The 16,151-nt window shown below is 38.6% G+C and overlaps 1 protein-coding gene across 3 annotated transcripts in view; it reads right to left on the reverse strand.

Moving 5' to 3' along the window:
- Nucleotides 1–1,269: 1,269 nt before the first annotated feature.
- Nucleotides 1,270–16,151, reverse strand: part of LOC136883240 (ATP-dependent DNA helicase DDX11) — a 153,319-nt gene continuing 138,437 nt past the window's right edge. For all 3 annotated transcript variants that reach the window (XM_067155448.2, XM_067155446.2, XM_067155447.2), the window contains 2 exons: nt 7,066–7,284; nt 1,270–1,972 (listed from right to left, as the gene is read on the reverse strand). In XM_067155448.2, the coding sequence (XP_067011549.2) occupies nt 1,940–1,972; nt 7,066–7,284 (252 nt within the window). In that variant the 3' untranslated portion in view covers nt 1,270–1,939. The remainder of the gene's footprint in view (nt 1,973–7,065; nt 7,285–16,151) is intronic.

A 16,151-nucleotide genomic window follows, 5' to 3' on the forward strand; every position in this document is an offset into this window, starting at 1 on the left:
CTTACGACAGGCAGGGGATACCGCGGGCGTTTCTACATGTGCGTCCCACACCCGCAGGGGGTTATTCAGAATGAAACTGAGTTTGTCACCACTTTGCCGCTAAAACAAGGAGAAAAGACCTTGCATACGTGCGTGGAAGTCTGATCATGTGACGAACAAAGGCAGCAACTCCATAAGATATACCACTACACAGGTGCCTAGTTTTCCGGTACTGGAAGCACACACTGAGATCGGTGCGTGAAAACTCGAAATATTCTTAAACGAGGGACAGGAAAAGGGAATAAATGAATATTGAGAAATCCGAAAAGAATATTCTGAGAATTCAAGCTGTAATGAATGGCATTCCTTATGTACTCTTTTGAACACTTCATACACTTAGATTTAAAAATCAACAAAAAATCGTAATTAGTGGTGTGTGATTCGTAACGGCGTAATTATGATGGGTAATTCGTAATTATTACGATTGAATCGTAATAGTTGGTATCTCTGTTTATAGTTTCTTCTTCTTCTTCTTTTATGATCACATAGGATCACTTTAGTCAGTCCGTCGTTCAGGTCTCTTTGAAGGGATTGTTCGGGCTTTGCGGTCCTCCCAGTACTTCTTCAGACGCTCCGATCTTCGTGCCCTTTCCTCAGTTGAAAATGTGCGTGTTGTTGGTTTGTTTTGTGTACGGGTAAAGCAGAGGTTTGTATTCTTGAGTTTTGTATTCAATTTTATCTTATTTTTGGTGTCTTCTGTTGTAAGGCCTATTTCCTTCAGATCCTCTCTTACTTCTCTGATCCATTTACATCCTGTTGTGGTATTTTTTGAGACGAGATTGTGTTGTACTAGTTGTTTCAGAAGTCTCGAGTCCTGCATCCTCATGATATGTCCAAAGAATCCCAGTCTCCTCTTACGCATAGTATCTGTAATGGGTTCTAGCTCTTTGTACACGACTTTGTTAGGTATTAACTGCCACTGTCCATCTTTCTGATATTATTTGTTGATACAGGTTCTTCCAATCCTCCTTTCAATTTTCTGAAGTCTGTCAGTCTTTGATTGTTTATTCAGGTAAAAGAGTGTTTCTGCTGCATATGTAGCTTCCGGTTTTATAACTGTGTTGTAGTGTTTTATTTTTGTATTTATTGATAGACATTTCTTTTTGTAGATATCCCATGTTAATTTTTGTGCTTTAGCTAATCTATTTGTTCTTACTTGGATTGAGATTTTTTCATTTAAGTTATGTGTTATTACTTCTCCAAGATATTTAAACTGAGTTACTATTTTGATTTTATTACCATTTATGGTGACTTCTTTTAGCTGTGTTGGTTTTTGGGGCATAATTTCTGTTTTTTCAAATGATATACAACTCCCCTATAATGGTGTTTAACACTCATACGGAAATGATAAAACTTGCTTCGCTCATTTTATAAACATATTTGTGTCTTAATTAATGCCATTATGCTTGTTGCATATTGTACTATTCTGCAATCTATGTAGTGTGTTTCAACCACGCAGTTTCACTTTTTCTTGACTCTTCTCCTTTCACTTCTTGCCCAGTGGACCTTTGCTCACAGGTTAATGCTGTGTGCTGGAATTTAATTCAAACCAATGAGAGACTAGTTTTTTATCAAGGAGTGGTGTGGCCACCAACAATCAGGAGGTTCTGCCAACATTAGATAATGGAAACCACTATTGAAAACTAGATGCACTGGCATGATTCTTTCCTCACAACTAAACCAAATCTAACTAAATCTAACAGGAACTGAAATCCAAATAATAAGAATTGTACTCTTTATGGGCTATACATACATGGCTGATGATGTGTACTTCACAACAATATACAAGAAACTTCAAAAGTAAAAAAATAACCTCTCATTAAAATCTTGATCCAGAAAATAATAAGAAATGTATATACATATAAACAAGACGACTTTCGTGCAAGCAGTGTGCAGCATTCTAGATGTCCGGTCTTCTTCGATCTACAAAAAACTGAAACAAAAACCAAGATAGATTCACAACCAAATCAAACGTGAGTCACTCCTGAAAGAAAAATTAACAAGGAGATTAAATCATTGGCTCTATGAAATCAAGAGCATATTACCATTGCGCCTGTGAAAACCACCATGTGATAATGTTTTGAGAAACACTGACCCGCAGTACAAGTCATCAAGAGAGAAACTTCTTTGAAATTATTCGCACAATATTGAACCTTAAATGTCAGAACCTTACCGGCTAAAGTTCTAAGCTGAAATATTTCACGTAGCGATTTTTGTAGGTGCAACGACCATATGTTCTCAACATGGTAATCTTTAACACATCACCCCTCAGTTCCAAAATCCAGACTTTTTCAAGATTATTTCAAAACAATTTTTTCAGAATTTTTGTGAACATATTCAAAAACCATGATCATATTCTGAAAGAATGAGGATCAAGGATATTTTAGAAGGCAAGAATTAAATATCAACATAAATATTTATATTTTCCAAATTTATTTTTCTAAATGTCAAATTATGATTAAAAAATACCAAAATTAAGTTCCCAGAAGGAACTATAATTTAATTTCATTCATTGTGAATATTTAAGCATTCACAATCTTTAGATCTCTCCAATCCTGAAATTACCAGCAATTCCTCTAATGCACCATCTGTGCACTGACCTTCAAAGGAGGTTTGTAGTGATGTCTCAACAGCGCACTAGCTGCCAGCGTCTTGGGAAGGTGTAGCAATCCAACTGATGAGCCCACTGCCATACTGGGGTGAACACTGATAATTTCACAACTGTAAGGCCTAAAGACCTTGAATACCTACAAAAAAATCTGTGCAATAAGTGTAACTAGAATTATCAATCACTTCCTCTAAGGCATCCTCAATCCTCAATTTCATCCTCATTAATTGTTTAAAACATTTTCGTTTGTGATTTCCAGGGGATCGGCTTACAATTGGTGTCAGCTTATGATAGAATAAATATGGTATTGGAACAAAAACAAGCATCCAGTCCCCAACTCAGAGGAATTAACCTCACGTGGCTAAAATCCCAAACTTGGCACAGAATCGAACCTTGGATCTTTTGAAGTGAAGGCCATGATACTGACCATTCATTACAAGAAATACACATCATGGTTTCCTTCCATCAAGGAGCAGAACACATTCATCCCTGTACTGACAAGCAAAGAAACATGTAGAATGAATGCAACTATTTGCTCATTTCAACTCATGGTTTTTTTCTATAATGCTTCCTTTGATGAAGGTTATCTGCTTATGCAGAGACTACTGAGACTGAACATCACATCACATTACATTACCCACCCTACTGTGGCCACCCCTCCCCAACTTTCCTGCTTTAATCCATTGTCTTCAGCACCCTACCCTTCCTTTCTAGAGCACGTGACATCAAATCTACTCTTAAAAATAGAACATATCACACTCAGATTGGCTGTCATGTTTGAATTTTGCCCTGGAAAGGGCTACTTAGTCAGGCTACCCTGCCTACCCTAAAGTGTTATGAAACTCATACCAACAAGCAACAATTCATCTGCAGTAGTCCGGCTCCATGGCTAAATGGTTAGCATGCTGGCCTTTGGTCACAGGGGTCCCGGGTTCGATTCCCGGCAGGTTCAGGAATTTTTACCACCAATGGTTAATTTCCCTGGCACAGGCCTGTGTGTATGTGTTGTCTTCATCATCATTTCATCCTCATCACGACGCACAGGTTGCCTACGAGCGTCAAATCAAAAGACCCGCACCTGGCGAGCCAAACCCGGCCTGGGATCTCCTGGCATTAAAAGCCCTATGCCATTTCTTTTTTTTTTTTCACCTGCAGCACACTACCCATCTTATCTAGAATACTTGACACCACTTCCACTCTGTAAAAACAATGGTATTTTGGTATTTTGATCTTGGATATACAGAAGTTTGAATTTTGATTTTAGATGATCAGCAACAAACTGTATCACCCTTAGTTTGTTTCTGTGCACAGCTATACTATTAGCAGATTTGGAAATGAACAAAACCTGTTTACCCCATAATTTTGTTGAATGCCAATATAACAAAAAATTCATCTGGTGTCAGTATGATTGAATAGCTGGTCATTTAGAGTAGCTCATGAGTATAAGTACTGACATACACTCCTCAACAAAAGTTTGGAATACCAGTTAAAGAAAATGATACATCAAATCAAGCCAAATTTTGTTGTTATACAGGGTAATTCATTTGAAATATTAAATATAGAGAGAGGGCTTTATCTTACTCCTGAGAGTACAAATGAGAGTTTGTTTATTTATGTGTTAACTTGCAACACATTTATGACAATATTCCAAACTGTTGTTGAGATCTGTATACCGTATACATTCAGTTCAACTACTCTCAAACTGACCCATATTTTTGCCCATTAATGAGCAGATCTATGTTCAATTTGTCAGTAGCATAATAGATAGTAAGTCTAATTTGTACCATTTCTAGCCTGCTTGCTCCATAAATTGTAGTTTAACAGGTACCTCAGCACTGTCAATAAATTTGGGAGAATTTGCAGTACCTGTTAAAGTACTCCAACACAAAATCCCATCACCAACACCAATTGTTACCTGTGCATAAATTTCAGCATACTGCTGTCTTTCTGATCACTATTATCCTTTCAGATTCAGCCCCCATATGAGCTTAAACTCTCACTTTCACTAAATGAATCACCATCACAATGTCCTTCTGATATCATCTTCTCACAGACATGGTTAACTGCCGTGTGACAAGGAAGCCATAGCATACATGAACAGCGGCTAGTGATGTTTGTTTCTTTCCAGTTAGACCATACAAGGAAAATTAAAAACTGGAGCAGCACTGTTGAAAAAAACCATTTCTTTTTGATTTCAACGTTTATAAGAAGTAGCATTTTTTATTATATTTTGGCTGTAAACAAAGTCGTAAAGACGAAGCTGTTCATGCCTGATTACGTACCTGGACTGACACAATGCTGTATTTATTAGGAGTTTGAGTATGTACTATCTGCGTCTCATGAGGAGTCTAAGCTACAAACATTAGTCGTGACGGACAGCACAAGCTCCCTGCGAAACAGATGCAATTTCATTTTCGCATTTGTGAACCAATATTTGTGATTTATGCTCTAGCATAATGTCACCACTCCCCACGGAAAGTTAATTTGCTTTTTCAAGACAGGCAGAAGCAATGATGCAATAAAATTCTTCAATAATATCTTTTATTATGTGATGATCAAAATCGTCGACATTTGCAATTCGCACTGCAGGCTGTTTTCTCTTCTTTCCGGGTGTCGATAATGAGCCTCCATCTTCACACAAGGCTCATTCCTTCCTAATGCGCTGTATCATCTTTACGGAAACATCACAGTATTCTGCCGCCCTACAAGTTGAATTACTTAGAGGGAGGTTATATTTTTTTAAATTTTACAACTGGCTTTACATTGCACCGACACAGATAGGTCTTATGGCGACGATGGGATAGGAAAGACGTATGAGTAACAACACAGTAAAGGTTTCCACCTATTCAATACAAAATATATTTGCAATATTTTAAAATTACATGGAACTAGTTTCGACCCATCTAGGGGTCATCATCAGCCACATCAAAGCAAAGATCACTCTTGACGAAATCCTAAGAACATGTTAATTTTAACAGTAAGATTATTATGGAATAACAAGTGAATGTGGTAAATGAAAAGAGATGTTAGTATGGGACAGGTGAGTAATAGCTAATAAATAAAATATTGTGAATATATTTTGTATTGAATAGGTGGAAACCTTTACTGTGTTGTTACTCATATGTTATTCTCAGTTCAATACGGACCAACAACATGAAATTTATAACCCTTAATAGGGATAGGAAAGGGCTAGGAGTGGGAAGGAAACGGCCATGGTCTTAATTAAGGTACAGTCCCAGCAGTTACCTGGTATGCAAACTGTAAACCATGGAAAACCATCTTCAGGACTGCCGACAGTGGGTTTTGAACCCACTATTTCCCGAATACTGGATACTGGAAGCACTTAAACGACTGCAGCTATCGAGCTCGGTAGGAGGGAAGTTAAGATGTTTCTCAGCGGCTTCCTCGTCACAGCACTTAATAACTCACGCAGTTACATTCCTTTCCCCGCTGTGTATTGTGTATTGTGTATTGTCCTCCCTCGAGCCCTTTTTGTAGACATTATGCAGTAATTACTAACTGGGTAACTAAAACACAAATGCACTACCACTTCACAAACACCTCAATTCGCAAGTCACCGTGGACGGAACAGTTTACCATCAGGCCTCGATACTTGATATAGGCACATGCCCGGCAACCATGCTTACCCCCCAAACTCCTTTACCCGCTTACACGCGACTTATCGTCAGATGAACATAGTACTTAGGCTGACAGTAGAAGAGTTAATATATCAGAGAGACATTGGTCTTAATTAAACACTCTTAATGGCCAGCTGCTTTCATGAAGAAACAGATCTTCTCATTAGCGAGCCGGACTTGGAGATGAAGAAAAAATCGGTGAAGTGTTATGTCTGGAGTGTTGTCCTGTATGGAGCAGAAATATAGACTCTCAAGGAAAAGCATAGAAATACCTTGAGAGTTGTGAAATGTGTGGTACACACTTATAAACTGATTTGTATCTTTCTGCCTTTTCAGTAGATTTGGTGGGGAGTTATAGTGTGTGCTGCCTGGTGGTAATAATATGGGAGAAAAGCTCTGCTGAAACCATCAATGATGGGAAAACTTAAGTACTGTACAAATCTCTGCAATCTTCCCAACTGTGTTAATGTTTACCAGATGAATGAATGCTTCTGAACAGAACTGGGCCGTCTTCTGAAGTAGCCCTGACCAAAAAAGGAGGCAGAATGCACATGTACCAAATGGTGGTACATGTTTGGCTCTTCTGTGGGTCGTAGTCTTCGAAAAGTGATACACAAAAAAAGTGGGCAGGGAAAGTACATATCTTTTGAATATCTACTGTACCGCAATATAATGGAAGATAAAGAACTCCCAGGAGGAAGGAAATTAATATTAAACTCTGTTACAAAATTTTTAAAACCATATTATCAGTAAGGTGTGAAGTATATGTAACATAGATACCTTACGTAGCTGTCCAAGTGCTGGTCCAAATTTTGCATGCTCTTGTAGTGACCTCTGAATCCAGGATGGGAGGGCTGCTCTTGTCTGGGGACGAGCATAACGATGATCTAACAAAAGAACTGTCGAGTAGTCATCCTTGTGACGAACTGCTCGCCCAATGGACTGGTTCACTGCCTTCATGCACAGATTCTCATAATGTCTCTGACCAGCAGTTGGGCTCTGAAACATTCAAATTCATTCACTATTATGATTATAATTAATTGTTGTTGTTACTTATGGTTTTAACCCATTTACGCCAGAATTGTAGACTTTTATTTTCTGTGTTTTTTATTTCATGGCAGTATTTCTACACCTTATTAATATGTTCATATGAAATAACAGTTCTCAATTCCAAAACATTTGCATGGTATGTGCCATGTTCATATGATCACGCTAGGTGGGAGTAGGAGCACTAATAAGGTTTTTATTTTTTCATTAATATCTCCATGAATGTGCGATTATTTTAATACATGGAAAGCGGAATCTACAAAATCAACAAGTAATATACCAGAACATAATATCAGTTTCATAAGAGAAAGCAACTGTTTATTACTAAGGCTCACATAATTATGTTCTTAAAATGTTCTTACTTAACTAGATATGTTTTATTTATTTACATATTTTTGCTGTTTTTATATTTAAATACATATTCTGGCATATTTATTCATAAGTACATACTTTCTATATTTGGGGGTATGTTCTACATGTTAGATGTCTCCTGCCCACATTTTCGATCCTTGGCAATTCTAGCGATTGGCTTCTGTTTCATCAGTGCACTCTTGTCTCTGTATTCTATTTTATGAGAGGAATTCCCCAGTCATTAAGGATAGTAGGGTGCTCGAGCCATCAATTTCATTAAGCCTCCTTTGCCCCTCTACTAGTCTGTATATTACCAGGAAATTTTACCTGAAATTACAGTGGTCTGCCAAAGTTGAAAGACACAGACTGACACTGTAAAGTTTTCGTTTAAATGAATAAGATGCATCCGAGAAGTGTGAAGAGTGTTACTTTGAACCATTTTGCGCAGGAGTTTGTAGACATTTTTGGCAAGTAGCTGGATGTTTCAACTACTGTATATTGGAGTAATGAAGAGGTATAAATACAGTACAAATTTAGGAACATATTTTGGAAACTTAATTACATATTTTCCATTTTTTAAGCACATAAATAAATACAGTAGATGTCCGCTATAAGGAGTACAGCATATTACAAGAACCCCGTTATAACGACAGATTTTGTCTGCCTCTTCAAAATTCATATATTAAACTGTATATATTACTCTTCGGTTACAGCGAGAGCCCTATCACTGATGCATCCGTTATTATGAACAATTAAACGTGCACAATTTTTTCCGTTACCGACATTTATGCACCCAGCGACTATATATTGCATGTGATCGATCATCTTCGGTATCGTTTTTCGCTATGTCTGCTAGCGAGATCTCTCGCCGACATTCGAAGGCGATTACATAAAATCAACTTCGCGGTCCGTATCGTACTCAAACAGATTCACAACTAAGTATTTTTTATTTTCCACCTAGTTGATACACTAAATTCCTTAAGGCAACTTATTAATTGAAAGTGGTACATGTTTTGTATATCATCAACATCTTCAGCCACATAACACTGTTTAGATGAAACATTCATAGCCGGGCTGAGTGGCTCAGACGGATGAGGCACTGGCCTTCTGACCCCAACTTGGCAGGTTCGATCCTGGCTCAGTCCGGTAGTATTTGAAGGTGCTCAAATACGTCAACCTCGTGTCGGTAGATTTACTGGCACGTAAAAGAACTCCTGCGGGATGAAATTCCAGCACCTCGGCGTCTCCGAAAACCGTAAAAGAGTAGTTAGTGGGACGTAAAGCAAGAAACATTATATTGAAACATTCATATATTGACAAAGTATCAATGTTTTGAGGAAGTGTCCTAAAAATTAACATAAGAAGATTTATCGACAAGGTGGAAAAATAAAAAATACTTAGTTGTGAATTCAAAGGCGATGTCGGAGTCAATTAGTAATACCCGTCAACTGCTGTTCCGTAGAGAAAAATGGAAATAAAAGAGAAAAACATCTTTTCATAATACATGTGTAAATAACGTGTCTGATATCAGTTGTTAACTTTTAAAAATAAAAGCTGAAGTAAACGATTGCTACATTTTAATGCTAAATAACGCAATTAGGTATGAATGGGATACGCCTCAAGATATGGCAGCGTGTATCATTGATTTCAGAGGTTAGTTTTATATTTTCTTGCGTCAGGTTAAATTTTGGAAAGGCTATTATCATATAATCATGATCACTGTCATTTCACTTCATCAAAATTTTTAATTTGTTTGTGTTATGTAATAATTGTTCTGCTACTGAAGATGGCCTTAAGAATAGGTCAAAACATGTACAGATATTGTTTCAACTAACAGATGAGTTGAAATTAAATGAAATGGCGTATGGCTTTTAGTGCCGGGAGTGTCCGAGGACAAGTTCGGCTCGCCAGATGCAGGTCTTTTGATGTGACTCCCGTAGGCGACCTGCGTGCCGTGATGAGGATGAAATGGTGATGAAGACGACACATACACCCAGCCACCGTGCCAGCGAAATTGACCAATTAAGGTTAAAATTCCCGACCCTGCCGGGAATCAAACCCGGGACCCCTGTGACCAAAGGCCAGCACGCTAACCATTTAGCCATGGAGCCGGACAACGGATGAGTTGATTTGTATTGATAAGGAGAATTTTATAAATACTTTTATTTGTAAAGTGACAACCGTCAATACAGAATGAGATTTATAACTTGCAATATAAATTTATAGCGATAATTTTATCATTTCTCTACTGGCGCTTGAAATATGTTTTCATGATACATATAGTACAGTTAAATTAGGTTAGGTGACCATGTCTGAATAAGAAAATTGAAGGGTTTGCTATAAAATGCAATCTATCATCTGCGGCATGGTATCGTTTTCTCGTTATGTGTTAGGTATGGGTTAAGTAAGAATGCGATACACCTCAAATATGGCAGAACGCGTCACTGATTTCGGAGGTTAATTTATATTTTCTCGTATCTGGTTACGGGGTTAGTATGGTTAAATCAGATGACGCTGTTTAAAGAAAACTGGAACGTTTGCCACAGAGGCCTTTGGAGTGATACTATAATTTTTTCAGAATGAAATTAAACATACACTTTCACATAGTACTGGATTTTGAAAAATAACAAACAAGCAAGCCACAGCATGGATATCATCCACAAAAACGTAAGTTTTGAACAAACTGATTGCTGTTTCATACAGATTTTAATGTGTATGGGCTTATGTGTGTTATTACGAATTTTCTCTATAACAAACTTCTACTGTATATACTCTTGTAAGTTAAGCACATAATTGTTTTTTTATTTTACAATTGGTTTAACATTGCACCGACACAGATAGGTCTTATGGCGACGACGATAGGAAAGGACTAGGAGTAGGAAGGAAGCGACCTGTGTGAAAATGGGAAAACATGAAAAACCATCTTCAGCGCTGCCGACAGTGGGGTTCGAACTCTTGATTTCCCGAATGCAAGCTAACAGCTGCGCGCCCTTAACCACACAGCCAACTCGCTTTGTGCATAATTATCTGAGCCCTATGTATTACTCTTTCATTGTCTATCAATTTGGTAACCTTACAGTTAGCTTTTTTGAACTGTATAATAAGGAACAAAGCCTGGAATGCAGAGATCAACGTTACATTTCACGCACTGTGTTGAAACAGTTTATTCAGCGCATCTGTGATGATTAGAAGATGCTATATAAGATGATCATTAAGCGACCTTGGTAAACAGTTTCAATGGGACGTCTTGGCCCAGGTGGCGGATTCTTGTATGACTTGAGACAGGCCTATACAGTAAGGCAGTAAAAGACAAGCTGGTGGATGTCAGCATCTGACCTTATAAGCTGCTAGGCATTATGTGCTTTTAACATCCAGCATCCATGTAAAGAGTGACCACCACCACCCTCACCACCACTTCTTCCCCATATACTTACATGATAGTAGAAGACATTTTCATTCATTTTGTCCATTCCTCCCATGAGCTTATTGTATGTCCTGAAAACAGCAGGATGTCTCATATGTACTCTCCTCTCCTCTGTTTGAGAGTAACATGAAACAGAAGATACAACTTCTGCATCGTAACACGAGGGTGCAATTGTTACCACAGAAATGTCACCCCATCATACAATTCCAATCCCATCTTTCATCTGCCTGGCAATTTCAAATGTTCCATGGGCCTTTGTCTTAATTTCAGTTACTATAGGAAGACTTTACGAAAAAGAAGCGCTCTGATTGTTGCGGTCTCTCCATAGTTACAGCACTTGAGCTCTTGAGAAAGTGCCATGCCTGTGAACAGATTGTCAAAGTAATAGCAGAGCGGCAGACTTTGATGTTCTCTGGCAATTCATGGCATCATGGGAGCAGCTCATTTACTGCAGGTTTTTTTTTTGAGTTTCCTTTCAGTTCTTTCCTTGATAAATGTCAAAATTTACGGGGGATGATCGCTGCTCACGTCCGTAGGAATTACCTCCTCAATACCCTACACGTGTCCCCTGGGTGGTGCTAAGCGAGCAACAAGAACTCACTGGTGGCCAAACTATCAACAGTTGTTAATCTCCTGGCCATAATGCACATGGATAATAATTCAGAAGTAAATATTAGTCCTTTTGAGGACCACCAGACATTGAAACTAATACAGAATATCCATATTTGTCAGATCAACATAGAAGGCATCAGTATGTCTAAATGCCAATATAACTCAAGGCTCTTACAAAAATATAAAGTAGATGTACTTCTCGTACAGATATCTCACATAAGAATGAAGCCTCTAGATGGATTTGCACTTCTGTACTGTTGACTTCCCAGATCATTATGTCATCTGTAAACAACAATATTTTCATATCTCCTCTATATGTTGCCTTTGTTTCCTATAGAATTTCATCAATAACCATTAAAATATAAGCAGAGACAACACACTTCCATGTGTTAGTCTCTCGGTCTCTACATAGGGGATTGATTTCTAAAGCAATCTGTTCTTCCCATTGGAGTCTGGACACAACTGGAACAGTTTTTATACATTGCTTTCACTAGTTCCCCGATTGCTTTCCACATCCTTTTTTCCCAGGGTTTCCTACACCTTTTCTCTATCAATACTATAATATGCTAGATCAAGAACTACCATCACCAGATTTTTTCCATATTCCCACTGTTTTTCCATCAATAATCTCAAGGTAGGCCTTTGCTGGCGAGATGTAGTGTTTAGAGTGTGCTATGTCTTCTGGTATGGGCTAGAATAAAATTGTTACTTTCACTGATCTATCTCAGTCTTGGCTTTGACAATATGAAAGTGGCCGAGGTATGAGTGACGCTAGTAATGCCATTCCTTATGCAGCCAGTCCCTGCTATGACCGGGCGAGTTGGACGTGCGCGTAGAGGCGCGCGGCTGTGAGCTTGCATCCGGGAGATAGTAAGTTCGAATCCCACTATCGGCAGCCCTGAAGATGGTTTTCCGTGGTTTCCCATTTTCACACCAGGCAAATGCTGGGGCTGTACCTTAATTAAGGCCACGGCCGCTTCCTTCCAACTCCTAGGCCTTTCCTATCCCATCGTCGCCATAAGACCTATCTGTGTCGGTGCGACGTAAAGCCCCTAGCAAAAAAAGTCCCTGCTATGAATGGTGTGAAGATGTCGCTCATAGGGTCAGTTAGTGCACGCATTTCAGTAGGCTTGGCTGGTGTGCAATAGCAACATCTGGCTCAGTGAGGAAAGCAAAGGGAAACTACACCACCCCTCATTTCCCTAGTACGCCTCTTCAGTGACATCTAGGCCATCTATGACAGCTAATGGTGAATCTGTTACGATCCAACCAGCCTTTGGGCTGAATACCCAACATACATACAATCTCAAGGTAAATATAGGGTCTATCATTGATCTGACCTGTTGATAGCCATACTGCTCTTCCAAATTTCTTTCCACCCTTCATCTCATCCTCCTTTCTATTATTCTCTCTAACATTTTGTCATCTGCCTCCAAAATATCCAGGACTTCCTTTAGAGTTATGTCACTGCAATAAATACATGCATAAATGAAGCAGGCTAATTAGAGTAGTCTAAATGTCTTTTACCTAATTATGAATTAGTTGAAATGCTTGATGCTTTGGGTACTCAGTGGCATAATAGGGCTATAATAAATTTGCCATATACAGTCGACTCTTGATAATTTGAAACTCAAGGGACCAGAGAAAAAGTTCAATTTACTGAGAGTTCAAAATAATAGGAGTTCAAGTAGCCAAGAGGGAGGGAGGGAAAAATTCAAATAAACAAGAGTTTCACTTATACTTACTCATTTCATTCACAACATTTGTACAATTATGAAATGTTCATACAGAAATGTTCATTTGAATGTTCATTTTGGAAAAAAGTCCGTAATTTTCTTTTGAGTGAGCGACTTCTATCTATCATGGTCCAATGAATTTTCGATAGTGGTGAGAGCTGAGAAGAAATCGTCACTTGTGTCCGTTCTGAGGGCGTAGGAGCGTAGGGTAATAAGAGCTGTCTTTGCCTCACTCAATGTGACTGGAAATGGCGGTTGTTCTTCTTCGTTTTCTTCCTCGTCGTCATTCAGAGAGGCTAAATCCAACAGTTCAGCATCAGTTAGGGCACCGTGGACACCGATGTCATCGTCAACTTGAACGTAATCCTCAAACGTTAATTTTCCACAGTTAGGTAGAAGTCCCCATCCTGAGTCAAAATTCGTAAATTTTGGCGGCTCTGATGACTGTTTCACATTTTCGGTTTGCTTAAACCCGCACTTTTTGAAGCAGTTATAAATGGTGATAGGGTTGACATTTTTTCAGACCTTATCAATCATGATTATAGCGATCAAAACTGTTATGTTCGCCTTCTCACCTTTTTCGATGCTATCCAGCACAAGAGAAACAATTTCTCTGCGGTAGAGACTTTTTAAATTTTGAATAATGCCTTGATGTCATGTTGGCTGGAAAGAAAATCAATTTTACGTGGTCTAATGGTGGTGAGTTATTATGCACGGTGCAGTGGTCCAAAAACAGCAAGATTTCGCGTTTTTCCTTTTTCATGTCACTGTTAACCGAGGTCAGCCATTCATTAAACAACTCTGTCGTCATCCGTGCTTTTTTGTTTGACCGATAAGCTGTGGGCAACGATTTTATTCCTCTGAAGCAGCGTGGTTCGGCAATTTCCCTATAATGAGTGGTTTAAACTTTTGAGATCCGTCCATGTTACATGCTAGAAGGACAGTTATTCTTTCCTTGCTCAGTTTCTCTCCATGACACTTCTTGTCTTTGAACGTCAGGGTGCGATCAGGAAGATATTTATAAAAAAGCCCAGTTTCGTCTGTGTTGAATATGTTCCTTGGGTCATAGCCATTCAAATGTTCATTTAGTTCATCAATCCATTCGGAACAAATGGAACTATCGACGCTGGCGCTCTCTCCGCAGATCTTTTTAAATGTGATGGCGTGTCGGTTTTTGAAATTTGAAAGCCACCCCTCACTTGCTGCAAAACCTTTAATTCCAAGAGACTGTGCAAAAGATTTGGCTTTTTCGTTCAACATGAAACTGCCCAGGGGAACGTTTTGTCCTCTACACTGACGAATCCACTTAAGCAAGCACTCTTCAAGACGGGGAAATTCACCCTGACTTGACCTTTTTCTACTCGCACTTAAGGCACTTTCGGTGATGCAATCTTTATTTTTCAAAATCATTGACAATGCTGATGGTAAAATACTGAACTGTTTGGCGACATTTTTTTTTATTTGTCCATCCTCCACAGCTTGAATCACACGCTTTTTTTCACTTATGGAAAGACACTAGTTCTTTCTTGAACTCATTATGATGCTTAAAAATTACACAAATCAAACGTTAACATACTGTACCACACTTTAACGTTTGAAAGAAGACTCACGACTGCAAACTCACTCATACATCTCATTACTGATGTAAACAAACGACAGGTCTGTGGACGATAACAATACATACTGTAATCACCGACTTCAAATTATGGAGAGTAGGGAAGCCCGACTTCAAATTATAGAATGTTGGTGAGCAAGATGCCATTCCTACAACTTCAAATTACAGAGGGGACCAAATAACATTGATTTTTTTCAATTTATCGAGTATTTTTCAAGGGACAAGGAGAAAACTTCAAATTATCGAGAGATTCAAATTAATGAGTGTCAAATTATTGAGAGTCGACTGTATATGTTTTTGAGCATCGTTAATGAGATGTGTAAGCTAAGGTTAGACATAAATATATAGTCAAGCAATGTCTAATAGCACTGTTGAGTACAACAAATAACTTCCTAAAAATTTAAAAACTGAGCTCATTACATTTACATAAGCAAAAGCCACCAATAACGCCTAGCGTGTTCATATGATTACGCTGAAAATTCTTGGCATATAGTGGTAAAAACTTTTTCCTCTTGGAAATTATTCAGCATTTGCTATGATCTACATGCACTTTTCATGAACTTACCTGTGTGAATGGGGATAGAAGACAATACATTCATTGTTGATCCTCACATAAGTACTCTCCAAATCACAATGTAAAAATGCCACCTACAGTGGAACCTCGATTCTCCATTTTTTGGAGGGATTACGAAAAGAAAAAAAAAAAAGTACAACACGGGAAAACAGAAAATCCGGGAATGAATGAACCAACAACATCCTTCAAACACTCCTAAACCAAATCAAATCAAACTAACTACAGCCCCAATGGGCTTTTGCCTACCAAGTGATCACTGCTCAGCCTGAAGGCCCGCAGACTCTGAGGTGACACATGGTCAGTGTGACAAATCTTCTCGGCCATTATTTCTGTCTCTCTAGATTGGGGTCGCAATCTCACCATTCAATAGCTCCTTAATTAAAGGTAATCGTAGGCTAAGTGAACCCGGAACCAGCCCTAATATCCAGGTAAAAATGCCTGACCTGGCCGGGAATCGAATCCGAGACCTCCAGGCGACAGGTAGTAAGTTAGACAGCAGGGCCGGAT

The sequence above is a fragment of the Anabrus simplex genome, chromosome 11 (genome assembly GCF_040414725.1).
Source record: "Anabrus simplex isolate iqAnaSimp1 chromosome 11, ASM4041472v1, whole genome shotgun sequence".
Classification (NCBI taxonomy): domain Eukaryota; kingdom Metazoa; phylum Arthropoda; class Insecta; order Orthoptera; family Tettigoniidae; genus Anabrus; species Anabrus simplex.